Raw genomic sequence first — 15497 nt, forward strand, 5'->3', positions numbered from 1 at the left:
TCCTTTCCACATTTCGTAAGTATATAAGTACCATTATTAGCAGATAACTTTTAATTAAAGATATAAATTAATATATATTTCTATTTGCAGTGAATTTTTTTAGATGCATATTTTTCACTCGATAGTTTTTTATTGATCAGGAAATTCTGCTCATAATAGTATAGCAATATTATGTTAATCGCTCACGTTGTTCTCTCATTATTGTTTCTTAGTTTTTGTTTGCAGTTATTGGCATCCATTAACATTCAACAAAAAAAAATCACCGCGTCCACCAGCAACTTGATCGGGGATCAGTTTTTGATTTCTTACGCAAATTCATCAAATTTGCGGATATGGAGCGTATAAATGGTAATTGCCTTTGACTTACTTTTGGGGCTACGTTTTCAGCCAAAACGTAAAAATTCACAAATTTTTAGTATTGATAGTCTGCTTGAATATAACAAAATATAAGAAGAAAATAAATGTATTGTTATTTTGTATCCAATAAAATATACAATTTATTTATTTCATCTTGTGAAAGTTACCAATTCAGACAATTGGTAGTGTTTCACATCTCAAATTTTTCCCACCGTTCCAACAGTGTACGGAAATAACTCAATAGAAATAAGCGAGCGCACTTATTCAGCAAACCTACCGACTATTTGGCTAGACTAAGTGTGAGTGCATATCGATTTTCACTGACTTGTGCATTTTGCGATATCAGCAGAAAAAAGTTCCATATTCGAATATTAATTTAATTTGATCATTATTTCGCACATTTTTGTCAACGTTTCACATGTAATTGATGTGAAGTCCATAATTGAGTGTATTGGGCGTACAAAACCCTCTGTTATGTTTGGCATTAAGCTGTTAGCTAAAAATATTTTGTGTTGTTGGCCAGATTAATTAACTAGGCTAGTAACTAAGCAATTGCAGTCTAATAGAGTCAGTGTAAATAAGCTATTAACCAGGCATTTACACTGCCGCGAGTTTGTTATCGATGTCGAAACACAATAGCTGAACCTGAACACTAATAGAATAAGTAGCTAAAAAGTGGTTTATTTACCTCTGAAGAATTAAAAAAGTTAACAAAAAAATGATTGGGGCGACTTTAGGTGTTTCGAATGAAAAAGGGATTGCTGATACCTGCTGGAGATAAGCTGACTAAACTTGCTGATTTATTCAAAGTTTATCGAGCATAGGCCCCACTGTACTTTGATCTATCAGTCAGTTTTTCAGTCTCTCAATATATTGGGAAAACAAAAATATATATATACATACATGAGCAGCAAATATACCCATATCATAACCACATCATAACCGTTATAAAAAACCATAATTAAACTTACATCTAAATTTATTATCAGTTCGATCATACAAATAATAACAACGGAATCTGCATTTAAGTAATTTTAGATTTGGATTCTTATGGAGCAATTTTATTGCACATTTATCCCATCAACACAACTTGGTATTACCAGTGATAATTTAACGCAAGTCCATTTCCACTTATCGATTGTTTCTGGAATGGGAATTTTTTAAGAGTGGAAACAAACGATTATATTACTTTCGATGTATGCCGAACTACCGAACTGCCGAACTATCATCGCTAATTAAAGGTGGGATCTGTTTCTAGTGGCGTTGGTATAACCAGCCGGCTTTACTCCTCGCATTGGTCTTTTTTGAGCGTCTTTCTAATATATTTGTGTTGCTGCGCGCTTAGCAGTATAGTTTGTGCTTTCTAGCTAAATATTTACAAAACAAAATGACTGCTACGCCCGCGCAGTTTGAATTTTTATCAACTGCAGGAAATATGCTGGAGTGGCACGATAATCTCGACAGACAAAAGCCTGGTCTATTGGAAGTGAGTTACAAGGTGTTATATAGCTTTCAAAATCTTATAAAGCTTCTATTTTAGTTAACAGGTGTTAGCCAGCATGGTAGACCCACGATGAGTGGCCTAAATGATTACGACTACCAGAGCCTTGCATACTTAAAATCAGATAATGCACATAACCTAAAACAACTGCGAACTGTCACAAAATCTGCAATACCAAATGAAATTCTGGAACACTTTAAGCGTATGTATAGTGCGGCATTATTCACATTGATAACTGGTATACAATTACAAATATAACACGCAGATGTAAAATGTCATTGTAACATGGGGTTGTTTCCTGAAATTGGTCGCGCTTGGCTAACCATTGATTCTGAGATTTACATATGGACATATAATCAAACACGAGATGTTGCATACTATGATGGGTTAAGCCATTTGATTGTGAGCGTTGGATTGGTAAAGCCGAAGCCTGACGTCTTTGTGAAAGATGTTATGTATCTTTTAGTTTTGACGACACCTATAGAGGTAATTGTCTTGGGCGTCACATTTGGAGAGAATTCGTACAATGAAATGCAACTAATGAACAGGCCAATATTTGTGATTGGAACTGACAATGTATCAATCAGCGTCATAAAAGGAACAGACGACGGACGCATTTTTTTAGGTGGTCGTGATGGCTGCTTATATGAGGTGTTCTATCAGGCTGAAACTAGCTGGTTTGGAAAACGTTGCAAGAAGATAAACCTCTCCCAAAATCTCGTTTCTTACATGGTCCCGAGTTTTCTCAAAGTATTTTCGGTACGCACGCAATGCTGATACAAATTTGAACACTCGATTGATTTTTTCTTATTTTATAGGAAGTTGATCCCATCCAGACTATTGCCATCGACAATAGTCGCAGACTGCTATATATTCTAACGGAAAATGGATCAATTGAGGCTTGGGATATCGGATCGAATTATGCAAATGTGCGAAGACTGTCTAAGATCACCCAAAGTGATATTACTAACAAAGCAGTCAGCTTGATTACGTATGTTCGATTTATGTGGATTTCTGTACAAATATCTAAACCATATTGTTTTTAGGACTGTTGACCCATCTATTTTTAAAGCTGTTAGGGCAATATGTCCCCTTATCGAAGATGAATCAAACAAGCTGCACCTTGTCGCTGTTACGCAGTGCGGCGTACGTCTGTATTTCTCCACCACATCGCTGAATACGCAACAGTCTTTTAACGCAACAACACCCTGCCCACAAACCGAATATTTCGGCAGTGGTCAGCCACCACTGTCAGCGGGAGTAGACGCGCCGAAGGGACTTTACTTACTCCATGTTCGACTTCCCCCGGGGTACACACCTAACGCAACAACCAATAAACCTAGGGAGGTACATGCAGCACACTACTCGGAGGAAACAATGTTAATGATTACGACTCAACAGCAAGATCAGGACATATTGTGGTCGGTTAGCTCTGTACCGTCAGTTAATCACACGTATCTCGTGGAATCAACAGCTCTGGAAAGCTTGGATGGCATTGTTTGGGGCTTAGCTGAGGTACACGATCCCTCTAGGCCTCTTCTTAATTCCCCTTTATACAAGGCACGCAACCCGCGCCGAGTCGCTTTGCTAACAAACCAAGGCACTCATATCATAGAGTTGCTAAAATCGCCAGACATACTGCTGCAGATCTTGTTGGCGTGCAATGGTCCGCATCATGAGGAAGTAAAAATGTTTTTCCAATCGCAAAATAAACGCGAGGCCTGTGCTACGTGTTTACTGATAGCCACTTCTGAAAAATATCGTGGTGGCGATATAGCGTTGTGGGCCACCCAGGCTTTTATGCTGTACGGCGGAGAACCATGCTTTCAAAATCAAAAGTTTTCGAATGCTAATAATCGTAACTTACCCAATCAAACATTGTCTTCGAATTCAGCCATAGGGACAGAGCGGTTGCCCATGTTCATGTCGACACCAATGCAAAATAAATCAACTCTCCCCTCTACGCAATATGCCGCATTTCAGTACAATCAGCATACAAGTCAAGGTACTTACGCTCAACAAACTGGTGAAAGCTTAAAAGTTAACTAATAATTAATTTCAGCTGGGATTTTGCAGTCATCCCAGGCACTTGGTCAGGAAAATGCAGCGATAGTTTTTTCGTCAAAACATGACGGACTATACCTATATGTCTCCCGGATGTTGCGATCTATTTGGAAACTCAATTGTGTCGATGAAAATTTCTGCACCAAATTAGGTCCAGGCGATTGTGCATCCCTATTGTCCGACCTACGTTCATTGCGTAGTTTTCTGGAAGTGCATTCTGTGCATGATATTTCCTGTAAGTAGCTTACATACATACATATTTTTATACCCGACACTCAAAGAGTAAAGGGGAATGTTCGATTTTTGGTGAAAGTTGATGTGTTCAACATCCAGAAGGAAGCGTTTCGGATCCCAGAAAGTATATACATATATTCTTAGTCAACATTAATGGCCAATGATATCACAATGAAACAAGTTCGTTTCGACCATTGATGCTGATCAAGTGGGTGTGCACACATTCACTTTCACCACAAATCTGTTTTTGAGTATCCGGTATAATAATATTTGATCGGAATTAGTCACAATCGCCAACGAACTAATTTATATTCTTTAAATTTGTAGCCTCTACCCGAGTGCCTTTCGACAGTCAATTGGACAAAACGAATGGATACACAACAATGTTGATGGCCAACAGCCATTTGCCCATGTCGGATCAAAGGAGCATGACGGAGCAGGCTCAGGTTGAGGAAAAACGGTCGCTTTCAGCTTTGAACCTTTTTGTCAGTAAGTGTAGATTTAATGTTCTATTTAATCGCAAAAAATCTGGAGTCCACTAATTTGAACTTTTTACTAGAGCATGCCTGTGAGGTCATATCCCTGTGGAGCATTCTGAATTCGCATTCATTTCAACACCTTTGTCTGCAGCTTAGTCCCGAGCACCAGAAGGTTCTGAGGTGTTGCACCTTTCGCGACTTGATGCTTACACGATCCGAAGTGTGCGCATTTTTAATAATTTCACTGATCAATCTATACCTCAAGGATAAAACTGGTGTATCGGAAGTATCAAAGAATTTACGTGAGCTATGCCCGAATCTGTATAGGCATGAGGATGCTGTTACATACAAGGCCACAGAGCTTCTAATGAGTGCTAAAAATTGCACCTCACCTGTGGAGAAGAAACAAAAGTTGAGAACAACGTTGCAAATGTGCAAGGAAGCGGCACCCACATTGCCGCTGCATAGCATTTGTCAACTTTTTATTTCCGTCGACTTTTTCGAGGGTGTAGTCGAACTGACAGCCATTTGTGCATCAAAGAGCGATCCTGAGGAAGTTGGAGTTCACTTCTATAACAACGACGAGCCGCCTGAAGACCGTGAAGGTTATTCATATTTTGTCACCCGGTAAGTAAATTAAGAATCTGAGATCAGTCCGAGCAACTCAAAATTATTATTTCAGGATGAACTATTACAAGGAGGTGCAACTTATGCTAGATCACGTCTACCAGGCTACCTGTAATAATACATCTATTCAAGATCAAACATTACCGTATTATCTCTGCAACACTCCCGGATCTAATGTAGACCCTGGGGACAGCTGTAATGCTGAATACAAATCGAAGCCATCAATTTCAAAAATTGCTGCCCAGACTCTCCAAATAAAAGACCCTTTAATTCATGTAACTCTCTACGAATGGTTGCTCGCTCATGACATGTTAACTGAACTTTTGGAAGTGGTAGAGCCAACATTGGGAGAGTTTTTGCGCCGAAGTGTAACACGTAATCCGGATAATGTCATTTTAACCGATTTGCTTTGGAAGTATTATGAGAAGAATGGATACCATTCCCAGGCAGCAAAAATTTTGGATAATTTGGCAATGACACGCAGTGAAAACATAACTCTGGAACAACGCATTGACTATTTGGTTAGGGCCGTTATGTGTATGCGCAATGGGAACGTTGGCTCCTCTGTAACCAGTGGGATATTCTTAAAGGAACTAGAAGACAAGGTAACGTTCATTTGAATGCACTCGTAAATTGACATTGAATTATTTTTTGTTATTTTAAATTTCAAATTTCAGCTGGAAATAGCTCGAGTTCAAAAAGCGGTTCTTGTTGATATGACGGCGTTGGCACAAAAAAATCCAGACGCCACAATGGCCGTAAAAGAATTAAATTACTCACTATACGAAATCACACCATTATACCAGCGTTTTGCTGAGCCCTTTAATCTTTGGGAGTGCCAATTGTCGATACTTAATTGCTCCCATCACAACGATCCCTTGCTTATAGAGTCGGTGTGGGGTAACATAATCAGCAGCTTAGTAGAAGACCCAGGATCCACTCAGGACCGCACCAACAGGTTGTTCAGCAAAATTGAACTATTAGTGCGTGAATATGCTGAGTCGGGAGCTTGCTTCCCATTCGCTTTTTTGATAAGGGAGCTGGAAATTAAAGCTTGTCAGCTGCGTATGCCCGAAGGAACGGTCCCAGAAAAACTGGTAACCATGAACCTTGACCTGGAGTTAATTCTTGAATACTACTCAAGGTATGTTGTATTATTTTATTCGTGCTGTAGGAGCGAGAAGATGTTTTCGTGTTTTGTTAATCATTTTCAACTTTTTTCAGAATGATTTCAATGAATGAACGTGTCTGGGCAAATGAAGGCAACGAGTGGCACTTAATCCAATCCGCAATTCGTGTGGTATCTCTTCTTGCGGACAACGCCCATGCTATCTGGTACCGCTCAAAGTATGTTTGGTTTGCAAATATTTCTTTTTTTAAATTTAAAAACGTAATTGTCAATACTCTCCTCACAGGAGACGAATTATTGGAAAGGCTCAGGACATAGTGGCTGCCTGCTTGAATATATGTTATCAGAAGCCAGACACAAATCGATTACAGCAGAGTCTTAAAGAGCTACAATGCAGATTGCAACGGCTGTTGGGTTAGTTTTAAAATATGAATTTTAACTAAATTGAGAAGAGCAAAATTAAGAATAAATTTAATAGATGTTAAATTTGACTGAGATATATATTGTATTTGTATTAAGAGTTTTAAATAAATTGGTTTACTCTTTATTATGTTCCGCACAACAATTATAAAATCACGATGTATTTATAGTTTTTAAGTGTGCTTCAGTAAGTATACATTTAGTCATATGGCAGGAACATGGCACGGGGTGTTCTTCGATATTCGGATCGAGAAGCTCGACTTCCAAATTGTACTTCCGCATGTCACTTGCGCTGCGCGTCATAGAGATTTGAAATGCTATTGGTGATTTTTCATCAACAGTTTCGCAAGCGTCTTGTGGTAGAACTACTACACACTGCTTCCAATGCGTTTCCGGGGCGAAAGGAGATGTGCTAAGAAACACGGCTTCATTGCCTGGAAATAGCACCTCAAACCAAATGCAAAATCCTTGATGGTTTCCCCCTCTTTGTGCCGCAACGACATCCTTAAAACGAACTTCCTCAAGTTCAGCCATATCCACATCGAGCAAGTTCATCCAATGAAGAACGACACCCTCGTGTAGCAAATTTTTAGGATCCAACTGTGTAATCTCTGGCCTAGTCGACTTTTGCGTTCTCAGCTTTTTAGCAAAACTATCCATTTTTATACCATCAATATTCTGCCAATAATCAAACAGAGATGGAACAGAGCAAGGTGCCACAAAAATCGTGCACTCTGTGGGAAACATTAATCCATCTGCTTTCAGAAATTTGTCCCTAGCCAGAAGAACTGAACCGAGCATACCTTCATGGAGTAAATAAAACCCCATCCATTCGGAAACAATAATATCAACTTTCTCAGATGAAACAGGAAGGACCAATTCTTCTACTCTAGAGTGAATAACTTTAACAATGCTTGTTAAACCATTATCTTGCATTAGATCCAAAGCAACTTTTGTAGCTACGTTAGACGCTTCTACGGCATAGACCAACCGAGCTCCTGCCTTTGCACAGAAAGCTGAAAGTATCCCAGTACCAGCACCAACATCTAATACAACTTTATCTTTAAATATGTCTTTGTTGCCCAGAATGGCATTGCAGTATGCAATCTGCCGGGGTCGATCTTTCAACATTAGCTCATGGACCTAAAAACAAAATCTTATAATTTATGTGCTCTTTAATTATTTATATAAATAAACTTTCCTCTAAATTTTCGTATTCATCGAAGTAAGGATTAGACATATCTGCAGAATAAACCAACGTGCTTTTCGTAAAAACTCAGAACAAAACAAACAGTGTGACCGCGGACTTATCGATAAGAAATACGGTAAATATACCGACAATTTCCAGTTCTATTATACCACTAACCATACAGTATATAGATGTGCCAGTTCATGATGCAATTATACACAAGGGCGCGGGAAATAAAATAATAGCTGTTATTTGTTTGATTTATACCACAAAATATAAAATATTACAATAATATAATTACACATTTATTTCCTTATTTTAAACAGGTTGATAATAAACTATACAAATTATGCAAACATGCGTTAAAAAAGGTTTTAGCGAAATAAGTCAAACAAAAAAAAAACCAAAGAGAAAAACTCAAAATTAGCACTACCTTCCAGAATGTTATTGTCAATAGAATCCGCCACGAAGATAACATGTTTTGAAGACAAAAGAACCAAATAGGATGAATGACTTTATTCAAAAATAACAAAAATATTGCGCCGCAACAATTTTTAATTTAAAACAAAATATGAAACAATGTCTTATCGGTTTTATTTGAATATCATCCCTGAGTTAGCTTCGCAAAGACATTTTTCGGAAAATTCCTCTTACAAATTCTAGAAAATATGAGGAAGTCTCGGCTAACGGTAACTTCTATTAGCCTAAGATATGTTTGTCGGCAGCGAATTCACATTTTTAAAAATGTATCAATCAATATTGAGTAAAATCCAAAATCCAATCCATCACTTCATAGACACCAAAGCGCAGCATTCTACGATTATTCACATTGGAATATTTTTTCCGGTGAAATGTGCGTCTCTCCTCTTCTCTTTTTGCTAATAAAAGTTATTAGCCTATTGTCAAAATAAATATCAGTTACATTTTTAACTTTTTTAAATTTATATGTAAACGACTGTCTCGTTTTTATATGTAGAATTATTGAATATGAATTTATAGGTAATTTGCAAAAAAAAGCATTCCAATCCTACCTGTTCCTGAACAGTATTACAGTATGACCACAGTATCATTTAATTTTTGAAAAAGCCAATAATTGTAAACGATATTTTGACATCGATAGCAACAGGAAGTGTAAAACTTGCGCATTCAGCCCTGGGTAATTTTAAAACTTTGACGGTGGACGACGGAAATTATTCAACGGAAAATGAATAATTTACCAACAAATTCTGGGCATTCTCGTGGACGAGGGCGCGGAACAAAACAGAAGGACGATGCAAACCGTGGCTTGGGTCTGCAGTTGGTAAGAAAACTAAATTAAATACAATGTATGTATATCCTTTCCCGGCAGTATTGATATATGGTTTGCACATCGCGTTTTTTTAAACATACAGAACTCAAATTCACAGTAATTAAGTAATTTCACTTTAATTTGTGTATTAAATCAGTTGTAAAAAATATAACATGTTAAAAAAGTGATGTATATAAATGGTTACCGGAATAATATTGCAGCTTTTTACTGAACAGCTTAATTGGTGCACCAATTCTTGAATGTGTCTTTAGAAAACTTTGATGTTCAAGTTTGTATAACTTTGCATGTGCTAAAAATATACAATATTATATTGTTTTTGCAAATACATATATATGAAATCTTTTGAAAGTTTTTATGTTGAATAATTTTCGCCTAACGTTTTCCCCAACTTAGCTCTTTATAGAATTGACTTAGCCACTGAATGTACGTATGTATGTACGTATTTCCATTATATGCTTTTGGATCAGTGCTTCGATCAATCCCGAATAATTGCGCTTAGGATAACCGTCGTGCTTAAATTTGCATAGAATTAGTGTGGTTTTCTTGGCCTGCTATGTTATAATATCTGTCTCTAAACATGTTTAAAACCATAACACAACCCTATTAATACATATGTATGTGCTGGGTTTATGCATATGTAACTAAGCGAATGGAGTTCAAATTGGATCGGTCGAAAAGCTAGTCTGTGAGAGCATTTATGTAGCATTCATGTACAAATACTCAAAAAGAGTATAGTGGGATATTAGATTGTGGAAAAAGTGGGAAAGGAAGCGTTTTCGATAGCCGAGTCGATTGAGCCATGTTTGTCTGTCTGTCTTGTTTGTCTTGCCTAGTTCTCACAGATACTAAGATCTAGAGCAACCAAATTTTGTACCCAGACTCCTGTTATATCACACTGAATCAAGTTTGTTTCAAACGTTTTCTTTTGCAACGCCTCTTTCCTCCCCCACATAGGGCGAAAAACTGTGGCATCCACAATTTTGAAGATACGAAAAAATCAAAAACGCAAGATCATAGAGACAGATTGGCGAATCTGGATCAGATCATTTAATTTCAAGATTTTTTCCTCTCTCACACAGTTTTTGTTGTTCAACGTAATCGGCTATAAGTATGGAGCTGCGGCCATAGCAGCAACTCAAAACGTTCCCCCGTTTTTAGTTTACTTTTGAACTAAAAATTAATATTTGGTATGCCCTCCTTATTGTTTATAACCTTTTCCAACCAATATCAGTCACAAATTTTCAATGCCTTTTAAAGTCAGGCGTTTGAACCGAAGAATTCATCAAGGAGGGACATAATTGAATTGGAAAAATTCAAGGAATTCACGATTTTTGTTGTCCTGATAAAATCAAAAACCATCTTTTATCCCGAATTTTTTTAAATATTTAAATGAGTTTTTTTTAAGTATCCATAGATAACATAGCTGTGTTTCCATAAAAAAACATACATTAATAACACTATATTGTCGGTTCTTCATTTCAAGCTCTATAGTTGGTTCTCTCCAGAAATGTGTGTTCCATCGGAGCAAAAACCCTTTTTGGCCTTTTTTAACGAAGCTAAAACTCCTATTCTGTTGAACTATTTTGTGTTATTTTGTCTGTTATTTGGTATAGAATATAAGCATTTATGTAAAAACATACGAATTTATCGCTTTGTAGGGGCAATCTTCTAACGAGGCTCGTCCGGATAAACCTGTCCCCCCAGCGGACGCGTTAAAAACGTCGGAGATCATACCCAAGTCTAAGGATACTGAAGCTCAAGCTATTGAAGGTATTGGTTTTGTTCTTTTTGTGATTATTTTAATTTCCAATGTTTTTCTTACTAGGCGATCCTCGTGGGTCTGTACGTGGACGACGCCTAATAACTGAAGTTGTGCACTCTCGTCCTCAGGGACTTACAACCAAAGCTGGAATTAGCGGCACGAAAATAAATGTCCAAACCAATTATTTTAAGCTGTTAAAACGTCCATGCTGGACCATTTTCCAGTACCGGGTTGATTTTGAACCTGAAGTCGACAACACACGTTACCGTCGTGGGTACCTTTACGAACATAAAAACATATTGGGTGGATACATTTTCGACGGAACTATTTTATTCTGCACAACTCAGTTCAACTTCAAGGAATTAGTGACAAAAAATCACGCAGGAGAGAACATTACCATCAAAATTAAGCATGTTGGTTTAGTTGAAGCAGCTGACAATCAACAATTCCAAGTGCTTAATCTTCTCTTACGAAAAGCAATGGAGAGTCTTAGTCTCCAGCTTGTATCCCGCAACTATTATGATGCTAAGGCGAAGGTACGTCCCTTTGCACTAACAAAAATGAATTTAATTAATATACTTGCCATGTAAATATATATTTATACCATTTTTATATGGATTTTCATATTGTTACAGCAGCAGGAATTATTTCTCTAATATGTAGATGTGAACCAAAAATCTTAATCTTAACGCCTCTCAATCTTAATCTTATGTTTACCTAGTTGAAATCTGCATGAATGGTAAAAAAAAACCGGCATTCGAATCCTACCAAGCTGTAACATAATGGCTCCCTAACGTAATGCCTTTCCATCATCGTATGCATTGGTTTTTTACTCGAATGTAATGATGAAGTCCCCTTGGAAGTCTCGTCACCAACATTCTCCGCATTAAAGGATGCAAAAGCAAAGAAAATATAAATTTAATTTTGAAGAAAATTTTGAAAAATAATTTTGGATGCGAAACTTTGGTAAACATCTTTTTATTTTGACTCTCACTTAAAAGTGTTTGAGGGTCAAAAAACGAACTAGATGTTATTAGTTATTGACAACTTGCAATAAGTTTTTTCTGCTGCTATTACTAATCTAAAAATATTGGCTCATTGTTGGCTGCTGCGACGGCAATTATTTTCAGTAGCGTAAGCAGCAGCAGCTGTTCCTTTTGAACAGTTTAAAAAAATCAAATCAGGGAAAACACAAATTTCACAATTCTTATAATTATATTATTATTATAATGTTTGAAATATCTTTACGAACGAAAAGCTTTTAAATTTTGTGTTTTAATTTCTGCTAAAGATTAAACTTAATAATTACCGCGTGGAATTGTGGCCTGGATATCAAACATCGATTCGTCAACACGAGTCTGATATATTATTGTGTGCCGATGTCGTTCATAAGGTAATGAGAACGGATACCTTGTATGACATCCTAAGTGAGGCGATTCGGGATACCGAAAACTTTAAAGATGCTTTTCGACGCCAAGTAATGGGTGAGTTTTCCATATTTACATATGCATATATACATAAATTTGTGCATAAGCCTGTGCGACCAATTAGATTAATGACTCGTATTTGCATTTGTTATACACAAAATATTAGTAGATGTGAAAAGGCAAGACTAAAAATGCGCAGTCGAAAACATTTACATAGTTCGTGGTCTGTCACCGATTGCTGCAAGACTCAATTCTCCGCGAGTTATCGCGCCACTGACAATCTATTACTCAGTATCAATAGGATCACTAGAAAAAGCTCAGGATTAAGTCGAGCTATTGGAACTCAAAAGGTATGACTGTAGGTTGTTTCTTAGGATAACTTAGGATAACATAACTAACTCTGCAGTCGTAACACTTACTAAAGCAATAGATATTTTTAGCAGGTACAACTTATTGATGGTTGTATATTTACGCATTTATTCTCTTCCCCAGGTATGATATGTCTTACTGATTACAACAATAAAACCTATCGCATCGATGATGTCGACTTTGGATTGAACCCCTTGTGTAAGTTTAACACTAAAGATGGAGATATATCGTATGTGGAATATTATAAAAAGGTAAGTTTTCATAAACGTATTATTACATCGGTAAAAAAATACACAAAATACATACAAATCAAGTTTAAGTGCACCTGGAGTTTCGCCCCTTGAGCACCTAGTTTTGTTACACTATTAATGTATGAGCAGGGCAAATGTTCTTCCGTTTACAACCGAAAATCATGAAGATATTGAATCATAAAGAATGATCCTATATAAAAGAGCATCAAAACGCGATCAACAAAAATTGGAATGTACAATGTTAAGGCAAATAGCATTTAATCTTTTGTTTAATTTTAGAAATCATTTTACTGTTCTACTATTTCGATTTTTAGAGATATAATATCACAATTCGAGACCATAAGCAGCCATTGGTGGTGTCACGACCTACCGAGAAAAACATTCGTGGTGGCACGGATCAGCTTATTATGCTAGTTCCCGAATTGGCTCGAGCTACTGGAATGACTGATGCTATGCGAGCAAATTTTCAGTATGTCTTTTATTCTATTCAAAGTTTTTGTTGTTAATATTTCTAATATCAAAATTGGTTCGTTACTCTTAAATTAGATTCATGAAAGCAATGAGCGAGTTTACCAGATTGAATCCGGACCGTCGCATTGAACGCCTGCGCGCATTCAACAAGCGCTTGCAATCGTCGAAAGAGAGCATGGATGTGTTAAAATCGTGGAATATTGAACTTGATACAGCTTTGGTGGACATCCCAGCTCGCGTTTTATTTCCTGAGAAAATAGTTTTTGGCAATCAAAAGCGATTCGTATGCGATAACCGTGCTGATTGGACTATGGAATTCCGAAACAACTCAATGTACTCGCATGTGGACATTAAGAGGTGGTATGTGATAACTCCACAGCGTAATTTACGGGAGACTGAGGAGTTTGTAAAGCTCTGCATTCGTGCTGCCAGTGGGATGAAAATGACTATTTCCGAGCCTCGATAGTATGTATTATTTAAAACTATATTATATTATAGATAGAAATACATTTAGTCTTGTATTTCATTGCAGTGATAAAATAGCCGATGATCGCAATGGGACATACTCACAATCGATCGATAATGCAGTAGCGCAAGATCCGCAAATTATAATGCTAGTGCTTAAGGCTCCAAACGAAGAGAAGTATGGGTAAAGTAAGTTTGTAAAAAGTGGATTCTTATTAGTTTACATCATCAACAGGTATAGCTGTATTAAAAAACGCACGTGTGTTGATCGACCAGTACCATCACAAGTGGTCACTCTGAAAACCATTGCTCCAAGAAAAGAGAAATCAGCTGGTCTCATGTCCATAGCCACAAAAGTGGTTATTCAGATGAACGCCAAACTGATGGGCGCTCCATGGATGATAGAGTTACCTCTTCGCGGATTAATGACTGTTGGCTTTGATGTGTGTCATTCGTCGAAGAACAAAAACAAGTCGTACGGTGCACTTGTGGCTACGATGGACATGAAATCATCGAACCGCTACTTTTCTTCAGTAAACGAACACATGAAAGGCCAAGAGCTGTCGGATCAGATGTCAATGAATATGACATATGCCCTAAAAGCGTTCCGGGAACATCACGGTATTTTACCAGAGAGAATTCTGTTCTTCCGTGATGGTGTGGGTGATGGTCAACTTCATCAGGTCGTTAACACTGAAGTGAAGTTTTTAAAAACTAAGCTCGATGAGATTTACAAATCTGCAGGCAAAGAAGACGGCTGTCGAATGGCATTTATTGTTGTCACTAAGAGAATCAATACTCGGTACTTTACCAAAAATCGAAATCCCGTGCCTGGTACTGTAGTCGATGATGTCATAACGCTTCCTGAGCGGTATGACTTCTTTTTGGTGTCGCAAGCTGTGCGTCAGGGAACGGTATCGCCAACTAACTACAATGTTATACATGATAACATAGGACTAAGTGCCGATAAACTGCAAATGTTGTCTTACAAAATGACCCATATGTATTATAATTTTTCTGGAACTTGTCGCGTGCCTGCTGTATGTCAATACGCTCACAAATTGGCATTTCTTATAGCCGAAAGTATTAACAGAGCCCCATCATCTGGGTTAGAAAATCAGCTATACTTTCTATAAAAGCGTTGTCAAAAATGTAATTTAAGTGTTGGACAAATATAATTAAAAACTGATTTCTCTAAATACTTTGTATTCCATTTATTTTATTTAATCGGCGCATGGCTGATAATGGCAGATTTACCAAAGGATCTGGTGCAGAAGTCACCTGCATTAACTGCCACAGGTATAGATTACTGTGGACCCCTCTACTACAAGACAGATGTACGCAACAAGGCCCGACAGAAGTGCTACATAGCCTATTTACTTGATTCGCCTCGAAGACAGCATGGCTAGACCTGCTGAAGGATCTGAGGGTTGCATTCTTGGA

General features: G+C 37.4%; 3 protein-coding genes across 4 annotated transcripts; 2 read left to right on the top strand and 1 right to left on the bottom strand.

Moving 5' to 3' along the window:
- Positions 1-1238: 1238 nt before the first annotated feature.
- Nup154 (nuclear pore complex protein Nup154) lies at positions 1239-6938 on the top strand. Of its 2 annotated transcripts, none has more exons than XM_033381138.1 (12): positions 1239-1843; positions 1898-2060; positions 2124-2617; positions 2677-2849; positions 2905-3863; positions 3921-4157; positions 4484-4645; positions 4716-5262; positions 5318-5867; positions 5940-6406; positions 6487-6609; positions 6678-6938. In XM_033381138.1, exons 1-12 carry the CDS (start codon positions 1745-1747, stop codon positions 6808-6810), a joined length of 4107 nt encoding a protein of 1368 aa, XP_033237029.1. In that variant the 5' UTR covers positions 1239-1744; the 3' UTR covers positions 6811-6938. The 2 variants fall into 2 exon arrangements, with proteins under 2 accessions (XP_033237029.1, XP_033237030.1); XM_033381139.1 differs by having other exon boundaries at positions 1905-2060.
- Art8 (Arginine methyltransferase 8) lies at positions 6873-8145 on the bottom strand. The gene is made up of 2 exons (XM_033381140.1): positions 8013-8145; positions 6873-7954 (listed from the first exon to the last, which is right to left on the bottom strand). Exons 1-2 carry the CDS (start codon positions 8049-8051, stop codon positions 6965-6967), a joined length of 1029 nt encoding a protein of 342 aa, XP_033237031.1. The 5' UTR covers positions 8052-8145; the 3' UTR covers positions 6873-6964.
- Positions 8146-9123: 978 nt separating this feature from the next.
- Positions 9124-15253, top strand: LOC4817993 (protein aubergine-like). Its single transcript, XM_001357359.4, has 9 exons — positions 9124-9300; positions 10968-11079; positions 11135-11607; positions 12363-12555; positions 12991-13118; positions 13433-13587; positions 13665-14054; positions 14122-14232; positions 14290-15253. Exons 1-9 carry the CDS (start codon positions 9205-9207, stop codon positions 15188-15190), a joined length of 2559 nt encoding a protein of 852 aa, XP_001357395.3. The 5' UTR covers positions 9124-9204; the 3' UTR covers positions 15191-15253.
- Positions 15254-15497: the final 244 nt, after the last annotated feature.

The sequence above is a fragment of the Drosophila pseudoobscura genome, chromosome 4 (assembly GCF_009870125.1).
Source record: "Drosophila pseudoobscura strain MV-25-SWS-2005 chromosome 4, UCI_Dpse_MV25, whole genome shotgun sequence".
Lineage (NCBI taxonomy): Eukaryota > Metazoa > Arthropoda > Insecta > Diptera > Drosophilidae > Drosophila > Drosophila pseudoobscura.